This window comes from Semicossyphus pulcher, unplaced genomic scaffold, assembly GCF_022749685.1.
Source record: "Semicossyphus pulcher isolate SPU_LCO1_2020_fin unplaced genomic scaffold, fSemPul1.0.p SCAF_12, whole genome shotgun sequence".
NCBI lineage: Eukaryota > Metazoa > Chordata > Actinopteri > Labriformes > Labridae > Semicossyphus > Semicossyphus pulcher.
The window spans coordinates 11,639,628-11,651,055 of record NW_027211626.1 but is presented as its reverse complement, the minus strand read 5'-3'; the positions used below and the strand labels follow the sequence as shown (position 1 = coordinate 11,651,055).

At 45.2% G+C, this 11,428-nt stretch overlaps 1 protein-coding gene across 1 annotated transcript; it reads left to right on the top strand.

Moving 5' to 3' along the window:
* On the top strand, positions 1-6,982 carry klf5a (Kruppel like factor 5a). The gene is made up of 4 exons (XM_069659072.1): positions 1-391; positions 1,421-2,549; positions 3,740-3,799; positions 6,650-6,982. Exons 1-4 carry the CDS (start codon positions 227-229, stop codon positions 6,826-6,828), a joined length of 1,533 nt encoding a protein of 510 aa, XP_069515173.1. The 5' UTR covers positions 1-226; the 3' UTR covers positions 6,829-6,982.
* The last annotated feature ends 4,446 nt before the right edge of the window (positions 6,983-11,428 follow it).

Below are 11,428 nucleotides of genomic sequence, written 5' to 3'. Positions count from 1 at the left end.
GTATTTACACTGGGGCCGCTCCGCCCTACAAACAGGAGATAGAAAACTGTGGGCCGGTGGAGGGGATGAAACAAGTGGAAGGAGATGTAGCAGACATAACTCCAACACACCACACCGCACTGTTCACCTCGTCAGCTCCACTCCTTTCCCCCCTCAGTACGGCTGTAGCATCCTCCTCTTTGCATAACAGGACGAAGGATCGTCTGCGGCGCCGCACCGGAGCTTCATGGCCGCGACACTGACGATGAGCGGCGGCGGGCAGGAGGATCCCTTCTACACGCTACAGAAGGCGACTCTGCCCGCTGGATTCCCCCTGGAGGAGTCGGCGTTGTTCGGCTTGGATTGCAAGATCACAGACACGGACAAGGCTGGACAAAACGACTATACTCAGGTAGAAACCAAATAGACTTTACACATTAGTGATGTATTTCATTGAATGGGCGTGGCAGACTGGTTGTAGACCCAGGTTGTTGTTTGGTTGTTTTTTTTCTGGACTTTAAATCACAATCGGCCTCTTTGCGTGGTGTTAATCATCACTTTGTTTTGCACTATTTGCGGTAATATGCGACCAGCTGGACGTGGAGCCGAGCCGCTGCTCCGCCTGCAAACGCATTCACCGCATGTTTTCTATCTCTGCCAGCCAGTTGGCCAGCAGTTGTTGGCGTCCCCTCTCACCATCATACCACGCTGACAACAACTGACTCCAGCCTCGGGACAGAAAAGGTCCCGGCAACTCTTGTCCCTCAGTTAGCAGGAAACTTGTGCAGCAGCAGAGGAGAGAGTCCTGTAGAACAGCTGGTAGGATCAGGAGCGTAGAAATAGCAGCCCATCCCCAGACTGCTGCTGCTGCTGCTGCTGCTACTGCTGCAGCGGACAGGGAGGCATGGGTGTTTCCCCATTCCCTTTCATGTTGCTGTTTCATCCTCTGCTGCAGGGCTTCTCTAACTTTTCAGTGAGAAATTCAGATTGAATGTTAATGAGACTGAAAAGCACAGTAAGAGCAAGGCTTCGTCAAACCTTAAGTTGTTCACCTGTGGTGCCTATGATGGGCTGCTTCTTTAGTCTGTAATCTTCTGCAGAAATTTTAAATGTCTCATATGAAAGGTCTTAGATTTGATTCTCTATTTCCATCAGAACGTGCTCCAATCCTCAACTGTTGGCCTCGCAGCTCGAAGGTTTCTGAGTTCAGCCTTGCAAGCAGAGAGGGAATGTGGCAAGCGCCTATTGATGACTACTTGATAAATGTTTTAGCGGTGACTGTCCTATCAAACCTTTTGTCTTCTCGAAATAGCACCTCAGAATAGTTTCATGGTGGCTCATGTAAGCACAGCTGTAGTAGGAGCTGGATGCATTTAGGAGAAGTCTACTCTGAAGTTATTAAATGATTCTAAACCAGATTTTTTGTGTGATTCCTCCACAGGCAAAGTGTGAGATGGACAGGTATCTCTCCCCTCAGTCTCTTCCCCTTCACACTCCTGCAGACAGCCAGCAGAAGTCACAGAGAGACGGTGCGTCTGTCATGGATCACTTCTTCACCGACGACCACATCGCGGCTCCCTACACCCTCAACATGAACCTTTACCTCCCCGACGCCGCCTACCTGAGAGTGGGCTTGTGTCAGCAGGCGCGGCCCGCTCATCATCAGAACCACACTGGTGTTACCCAAATCAAAACAGAGTCTGCCTCCCCGTGTTTCTCCCCCAACCTACAGCTGCACTGCCCCAACGCTACGCCCACCAGTGGCTGCAGCACATCTGGGCACGGCCCCGGCAGCATCGCCATGGAAAGCTCAGCCATAAACATGACGCTAACAGGGTTACCAGACTTCACCAGTGTTTTTAACCAGTCTGGAGGCGGCCGCGGTGGCGATGCAGTGCCGGAGGTGTTTGTCAAGCAGGAAATGTCATCTCAGTTTGAGCATCACGCTCTCCACCACCATGACGGTGGCGGCTCGCTGTTTCAGCTACTAAACTCCGGCTTGGACCATCACCTTGGCAACGGTATGGAGGCTCAGCATCAGCAGCATCATCATCAGCAGATACAACACACTTCCACGTCCACAATCCACACGCCTTTCCATGATTTGCCGGTTGCTTCTTCCACATCTCAGCAAGAGCAGACTGCAAAACCGGTCTACTGCGGCCTGGGTGGAGGACCATACACACACCCTCACGCTCAGGCGCACCCACATTTCCTCCAGCAGCAGGTGCCCTACCTGCCACCCTCTCCGCCCAGCTCGGAGCCCGGCAGCCCCGATAGGCAGAAGGAGCTGCTGCACGCCATGTCCCCTCCGCCGTCGTACGCAGCCACCATCGCCTCCAAGCTGGCATGCAGCACCCCTGGACTCGGACCGGGTCCGGGACCGGGCAGCTTAGCCCTGCCGCTCACAACAGGTCCCACGCCGGTCCCGGGCCAAGCCACAGGACTCCCCCAAGCTCCTGTGACAAATCCAGCACCAACCACAGCTCAGACCACCGTGCCTGCCCGCTACAACCGGAGGAACAACCCGGACCTGGAGAAGCGACGGATCCACCACTGTGATTACCCAGGTTAGAATAACAACACAGCTCTGCTGCTGTGCGTGCATGCTGAATCTTGTCACTGTGGTGTGTTTATTTTTACTCTGCTCTGTGGTCAGGTGAATATCTGGTCACTCAGCTTTATTTTAGGACTGCCGTGCATTTCTAAAAAATTATACACTGCATCTTGAATGACTTTCCCAGGCCTGTGAGTCACAACTTGTTCTGCAGCCACAACAGAGCACACACTGACCTGGAATTAAAATATCTTGGCGTTGGACATCTAAAGTTGCAGCCTTTCATTTCACTGTCTGGTTAAAACTAATTTGCATATATCATCTCACCTCAAACGACTCGTGCACACTCAGCCATGAGCCACGCATTGTTGTGGTTTTCAAGTCATCGCTGGTATGATTGTGGAAGGAACCTGTGTGTGTGTGGGTGTGTGTTAATTAAATAGTTGCTCTCCTTGAATCATTTGATGTTTTCCCTACACATATTTGCATATAGTCACACTCAAGATTGCTCACGCACATTACCATTTTTGACTCACACACACTGTACGATGTGCAGCTACTTGTAGGACATGTAATGTCAGCTAGCCTGTGGCAGCATGTAAAATAGGCTTAAGCGGAGCCTCCTGCAGCAAGTTAGCACACGTCTCACTTCTTTAAAGTCAAATGAAGCAGATCCATCATATCCACGCACGGATAGATCCATATTTTACTAAGTGTACATTAGTCACACTGCTGCTAAAGCTGCTTACCGGCTGCTATAGAAGAAATTCTTATTTAAAGTCTTAATATATCTGCATCCAGTGACCTTTTTGACCTTGTAATCTACAAACTTACTGGAACATAATGTGCAAATGTTTAGTCATCCTCAACTTAAAATACCTCCTCTTTGATGCCAAACTGACAGGTGTTGCAAACTGAAGTTTTCAACAAAGCATGTGGCGAGCAGCTGAGTGAATTTCTGTCTAAATCCTCTAAATTCAAACTGTTTTAACACCAAATCAGACGGCGTACTGTATGAAAACCAGAAAAACAAGCACAAACATTTACTATCTCTCATTCCAGACAGCTTCTGTTCTTCGTTAGCTCACATTTCTAGCATACCTCAGCTCAGCTTAATGGGTAAACACATATCTGAAACGTTATTTATTATTTTGGATTTGGACTAAGCCTTCTGTTTGTGTTTATCTTTCTGTGCGTCGTCAGGCTGCAAGAAGGTCTACACCAAGTCGTCCCATCTGAAAGCCCACCTCAGGACTCACACGGGTAAGACATTCCTCTAATTAATGCCGCTTTTTTAGAAGGCACCCGTCAAAAAAAACGACGCTGCCCACATGATTCGTATTTCGGTATCTGCGCTGGCACCACGTTGCTAGGCAGAGTGTTGTGTTCCTGGCATGTGAGTGTAAATGTATCCTACCCCATTCCCATCCTCTGCCCAATATACTATTCCATCAAAACAGGTGGAAGTGACACACTTCTGCCAGGGGATGCCTCTCCGGCTATGTGGTCGGAGCGAGACACGTGGTGCCATCTCTCTTAGGATCCTGGTGCCTGTTCAGACATTAAATGCTTTTACACGCTTTTCCGAGGCTAGTCTGGCTTGTTTGCCAGAATAAATACACACGCGATACAAAAATATCTTAGATCATCTTGTTCCTAATATCCACACTTCCCTTACCCTATTTTTTCCTTCCACTCCGACTCTTTCTTCCACATTTGGATTTGAGCTATTAGTTTTGGATGAACAAAGTCAACAAACACACACTTAGGTGTTGGGCCCCTCCTCACTGCAGCTAACAAAACAAAGCTTCTGTTGATATCCATGCATTCCTCACTCATCTGGACACACACACACACACACGAAGCTAACTTTTACCACCGAGTCTGTCCCACTTATGAGCCTGAACGACTTGTTCAGAACTTCGCTGTGGGTGTGCGTGCCTCGCATTTCAGCATTGGGAACATGACACGACAATTAGATCTGGCGTCATTCATGCTGCAGGCTGATTGTGGTTATTGCAGTTATTACAGACCACAGGATGAGAACACGACACGTAAAGAGGGATGTAGCAGCAACTTCCATATCCTCTCTGCCGTTTTGTTATTTTTAACCCCTTCTTCGATCACTTTCATTTAGCTAATCGTCCTCTCTGCTCCGTCAAACCCTCCCACCTTCTACCCCCCCCACTCACCCCATTTCTATCTCTGTCTGTTACTCATTCTACTTCTCTTATTCAGCTGCCTGAACGCACACTTACACACACGCGCGCACATATGTCTACACACACCTGTCAGTAATCTGTATGAGATGATTCCTAATGCGTTTGGTTCCCCGTGGGAGTTCCCACTCTAATCTCCATCAACGTCCATTACCCTGATTGTTTGTGTGTCTGAGCTTGTGTGTGTGTGTTTTCATGAGTCCTCCTCCCAGTTCACTCTTTGTAGCCCAGCTTCTTTTCATTGTCTCATTGTGTTCTCTTTCAGGTGTGTGTGTGTGTGTCTCAGTTTGCTGACACGGGTTAATTTCCTTTCAGGTTAACTGTGGTTGTTTTAGTGAAGCTGCAGAGCTTGCTGTGCTTGTTTGAAGGGTTTGTTCATTCAAATAACTAAGAAAACATTCAACCTTACTCAGCCTCCAGTGGTATCCAGCGTGCAGATAGTTTTGCTTTATTTGTCTTAGTCTCTGAGATTTCTGCTTCAACTCCAATTTAATGTAGGTGAATTGAACATTTAAACATTTTATATTACTTTACCATAAGTAGTATAAATATCTTTCACTACTTTCCACGGGAATGGGACATTGATTCTGGAAAGACAGTTTTGTTTGACAGAGTTTGCCGGAGATCTTAACATTTCTTAGGTGTTAAAGGGGGGTATTATGCTAATTTGAAGCTTCATATTTCTTTTGTATATTTATGTATTTTGGAGTAGCTTAGCATAATTTACAGTTTAAAAAAACTCCTCATTTTTCTCACTCAGGTGCTCTGAGCAGGCCCTCACACAGCCTCTGCCTGAAACGACTCAGTCAGCTCTGTCCCTTTAAGAAACGCCGCCCCTTCAAGCCCGCGAGGCTGCACTTTGTGACGTCACAAAATGCAGCGTGTAGAAAAAACTGTGTGAAACCTGGCGTTCACAGCAGACTGAGCTGAGAAGCCTGGGGATTACTCCAACATACTTTTACCTACAGATTTGAAACATTGTAACATTATATATATATATGTCTTAAAATGCAAAACGGCATCTCTTGTAAAACAAAGAGGCAAGAGGACAAAACTTCCAACAAGACAGCAGCATTGTGGCTCATAGTTAAGATACTTTTTAAAACTGAGTCACACAAAATAAAAAAGGAAGTATCTTATGCATCCATTGTTACTAGACAGAAATAAATACCTAGAAGTGGTACAGATGCTTGTTACATAATCGTCTTTCCTGTTATGTTGTTTCTTTATTTAAGCCCCACAAAAAAATTCCAACCTCCTCCCTGTATTGTGGTGGTTGCAGAAATGTCGCAGGCTAACCTATAAAACCAAAATAATCTGCATGGGTAAATGCCACCAGTAGTGAGTGTAGTTTCTTGTTTTATTTATAGTATTTGCAAAACGGGTGAACAAAATCTCTGACCCACCTTTGGTTATAAGGCAGATGGGTGGCCTTAAACAGAGCTGCTGCTGAAGGAGACAAGTCACACTAGTTTTCTTTAACAAAGTGCCCGAGGCTGCCGCTGAAGATTATTCAAATGGCAGAGTGACAGAGAAACAAATTACATCCAGCAGAGACTAAAGCACAGAGACAGACAAAGCAGAGGAGTCGCCCGTGGGAAACCTGTGCAGCGTTCGTGCTGATGGATGCCTGTGACAGAGTTGTGACTGTAGATGTGAGACGGCTGGACTTTTCTGTAAAACCTGTTTTCGCAGTGCCTCCACCCAACTGTATGAATCATGTAATTCAGAGAATAAGCCTTTCTTTTATTAATAATCGGGATCGTCACTACTTATAAATACATTCTGATGCAACTCTGCTCCGTCATAGAGGGCTGGAGATCACCTGAGTTTTGCTTATTTTTTTCAGCTGCACTTATTCACTCTTTTTCTCTCTCTCTCTCCTCTCTTACAGGTGAGAAGCCGTACAGGTGCACGTGGGACAGCTGCGACTGGCGTTTCGCCCGTTCGGATGAGCTGACGCGTCACTACCGGAAGCACACGGGCGCCAAACCCTTCCAGTGCGCCGTCTGCTCGCGCTCCTTCTCCCGGTCCGACCACCTGGCTTTGCACATGAAGAGACACCAGAACTAGCAGCGTTTGCACACACACAAACACAAACACACACACACACACTACCAATACATGAGCACTATCTTTACACACATAAAGCACTCATTCAAATCCCCCCCACCCCTCCAACAGCGACAATGTTACAAGCTGCCTGATGCAGAGCGGCTTCCACTGACACCACAGCTCCTCCTGGTGCTGCTATCACGTGCTAAAAATGGTACGATAGCCAGATGTTGCTCTTAACCTTGAGAGGGACAATTTGGAGGTTTTAAAGTAGAAAGACCGGAGTAGAAGGTCCCTAAACCTCCGACAATAGTTGGTAAAAAAATTTCTTTGGACAATAACAAAGAAGAAAAACATTTACAAAAAGAAAATGGTAGCTCCAAAATGTGTCTCTGGTCTATTTGAACTCTTTTGTGTGACTGGAACGAAAGCACTTACCACTCAAAACTTGTACATCTTTTGTCTCTGTTCTAACAAAGAACTGGCTTCATGTTTTTTTTTTTTTATATAAAGGAGAAGTGTTTGTTTGCAAATCTAGTCAAGCCAAATCCTTGTTTACTCCTTGGTTTGTTTGTTTGTTTTATGTAACTGGAATATCCAGATTTGATCCTTCGGTTTGCACTAGAATCGGTAATCTAAAGTCTGAGCCGCTCGGGCCCACGCATCTCATTCACCACTGGAACGATCATTATCACTACTGGACTGAATCTCTGCGAACGGCACACAAATCAGTGCTGTTCAGATATTAAAAATTGAAGGCATTTATACTCTGGAGAGAGGGAAGATAGTGCAGGAAAAAAAAAAAGGAGGGAGGGGATGAGATGGAGAGATTTTAGAGAGAGGATGGCTGAGGAACAGAGGGAGGCGAGGTTGTTGCTAAAGAGCAGCAATTAGGCGATGAATAATTCATGTTTACTTTTTGATGGATTTCCTACCAGATGTAAGCAGAACCCTTAGACATGTACCAAAATTCATTCAAACAGAATCTGATGCACAAGCTTCTTAAAAAACACCTTACTTTAAATGTTTTAACCAAAGTATCGTCTCCATCATCAACACCTTATTAAGTGCCTCCTTCTCTGGTTTATGTGTGTTGCGTTCACTGGTAGCAGATCAATGTAGACAGTCCTTTTAAACACACATGGTGCTGTTTGTATCTCGTAATCTATCCGATCTTCAGCTTGGAAAAACACAAGGTTACCCATCGTTCATTGTAATTTAACAGCTCGGCTGCAGCCTCTTCCATCGTGACATAATGTGGATCTGTTTTACTAAAATCCCAGTCTGTCCCGTCTCAGAGGGTTATTGTCCTCTCACCCTGTACACAACTTACTTGCAACTTGGCTCTATCGGTTAATCGAACATGGACGTGTGTGTTATGTTAAAGGATGGGTGCACGTTTTAATTAAGTCTTAAATCAATACTCGCACGCACATATGAACATTGTGGTGTTCTTCTCTAAACTGGCCACTCGGGAGCTCTGCTACAAACTGCAAACCTTCAAGGCCTTTTTTTCTCTGTTTTCCAACAAAAGGAACACTGAAGTGACGTCAGCAGGCTGGGTTTGGGGAGAACATTTAGACTTTCTGTCTATCCATGTGGCCCAGTTTTTAAAGCTACTGTTTCAAGCTGTTCTGTTCTGCACTGGCTCGTGTGTTGAACAAATCAGCGCACAATAGGGGTGGGAATCGCAGGGTAACTCATGATATGTTCTGCGATACGTGCCCCACGGTAACGATAATAAGATACAGCTATAACTGATATATTGCAAGACAATTATATAATGATACATCACGATATGTGATTAACGTCTTAATTTACATTCATGTTACCCTCATTCATGTCATAAGCGCCACCGTGAGGAGTCATTAGTAGTGACGCGGTGAGTCAAAATCGCAGTCAGGACGGCGATGTAGCGCTGTATCAATTTGTGTGGTCCCACCCCTAGCGTACATTTCCGTCTCTCAAGGTTCTTCCTGTGCTTCCTGAGCTACTTTGAAAAAGACGATCAAAGAAGTCTCTAAATTGCTTTCTAAGAACTGAGATTGTTCTCAGTTCCTGGAGTTCTTGCTTCACCAGAAACAGTGGTGGGTTCCTTCAAGCATTCTCAGAACTGAAAACACCTAATGTGAGTGCATAATTGACTCTTTGTGCTGCAGTAGACAGCGTTTCCTTGGTGGTGAGGAAAACCACAGAGTGACTTTAGTCCTTTTTTCCACAGAATAAACATTTTGTCCCTGATTACTGACTGCCCCTGATAGCTCTTTGAATGCACAAATAGATGTGCGAGTATTGTTTTAAAACACTTGAACCTTTCCTTTCAATATACACTTGAACGTCCATGTTGGTGTGATGGAGCCTGCGCCTATAACTGTATTTGTTCATTCACTGCAGGTAGCGTAAAGATAATATAGCACTGTAATGTATCATGGTAAATCTGACTATTTATTTGATTGTGTAGAAGTGGGGGTTGTATCAGATCAACCGTCTTTCTCCCCAGCAAAAATGCCTTAATGTAAATATATGCACTGTAAATAACTTGATTTTTTTAGTTTTATTTCCTCTTTTGTTATGATTTTGTAAACAAAAGGGCCAAAAGAGGAAAATGCCCTGCATCCAAAAAATATTTGAGCCTTGTTTTTTTTCTCGATTTTGTTCTCTTGTCAAAGATATTTTGATGCCATTGTTTTATATATTGTCCTTCCAACAACTTATTTTTTTGTAGGTTTGTTTTCTTCCTAGGTAAACGTTCCAAAGACAAAAGTTGTTTTTTCTTCAACTGAGTGAAGCCGAACCTAATAAAGTCAACTGACACTTTTACAGATGTGGTCGTATGGTGAAGTTATTGAGATTTTTTCTTGTACTTGAAAAACACGACTTAATATCAAAGCTCAAGTATTTGGTACATCTTGTTTTATTTCGTCCATGAGGTTTTTATTAAAGCAGAGAGAGAGAGAGAGAGAGAGAGAGAGAGAGAGAGAGAGAGAGAGAGAGAGAGAGAGAGAGAGAGAGAGAGAGAGAGAGAGAGAGAGAGAGAGAGAGAGAGAGAGAGAGAGAGAGAGAGAGAGAGAGAGAGAGAGAGAGAGAGAGAGAGAGAGAGAGAGAGAGAGAGAGAGAGAGAGAGAGAGAGAGAGAGAGAGAGAGAGAGAGAGAGAGAGAGAGAGAGAGAGAGAGAGAGAGTGTGTACGCCATTAAAACAAGCCTCCTCAAGGCCTAAATGAAACAAATGAGGCATAAACACACTTAATCTTTAAGAATCTAAACATGGGTTCTGTGGGAGTGCTGATCCTCTGTAGCTGGGATTTTTCTGTGAAGATTCGACACACTTAAGAGTTCAGTTTCAGCGAAAGCAGATAAGAAGGGGAGATGTGGAGAGGGAGAGGAGCTCTTGTCCGGGACCTGCAAGTAACCTGCAGCACCCTCGCTGATCAGCAAACAATAGTCCTTTGATGTCCCAGCGAGAGACAATGGACAAGAAAATAAATTTGACCACCACTCGGGGACTGTAGGGGAATCCCACTGCACTGAACTGGACGTCCAAACGTGCACACGAACGCACACACACCATATGTTCTTGATTTAAGTCATAAATGTGACCCAGGGTCTCTGTTGTAATCTACCTCAGATGTCAGGAAAAAAGAGGGAGGTGGAGGGGAGAGAGTGAAAGCAGTGAAATGCAGAACAATCTAAACAAAAGGATCTCCAGGGAGACCCAATCAACCACTTCCGTCCTCCTACATCTTCTCTCCTCGTTCTTCTCCTCCTCCGCTCTTCTTATTTAATTTCATTTTTTCTCTCTTCTTCTCTTTGTCTTTCCGTGCACCGTATCCCCCTCTCCTTCCCCGGTGGAAAGGATTGTATGAAAGTCCAGGGGCGCTGCTCCTCGGGTCAGAGTGGAGAGTGTTCTCACAACCTGCTCGGCTCCTCATCTTTTTCCCCTCTCTCTTTAATCACCCACCTTGTCTCCCTTAACTCCGCTTCGCTCCATCCTTCCCTCCACCTTAAACTTTCACTTCACTCCTTTTATTTCTCTAGTCACATTTCTTATCTCGATTTCTTCTCTTGCCAGATCTAAAGAAAATACAGACTTGCAGGTGTATTTCTGTGTGTGCCGTATTACAAAAGTTAGGGTGTTTCGAAACACACACACACACACACACACACACACACACACACACACACATAGTGGTGATGAGTGAGTGGGAGCTACCGGTTCATGTTTTGGATCAGCTAAATTAATGTCACACATCTGGAAGAAGGCTGCTGCTCCACCCTCTGCTGTGCTGCGTTGGTGTGATTCCCAGTTTCCCTTTGTGAGTGTGTGTTTGTCTGTGTGTGTGTATGTAGGTATAATGTTTCCAGTGCTCCTCTCTTGAAACAGACCACCCACTCAGAAGACCAATAGAATGACCACGGGGAGCCCGGATAGACGAACACACACACACACATGCACACACATACATAACTCCCTCCAAAGTCAACCCTTCCCAATAATTCTCAGAATAGAACATGTTGTTATCAGAGATTGTAGAGATACCACAACAGCTGACATGCTATCACAAAGTTAAAGATAATATCAGAAATCGAGGAGGGTTGTATTACCAGACGCTACGTTCGT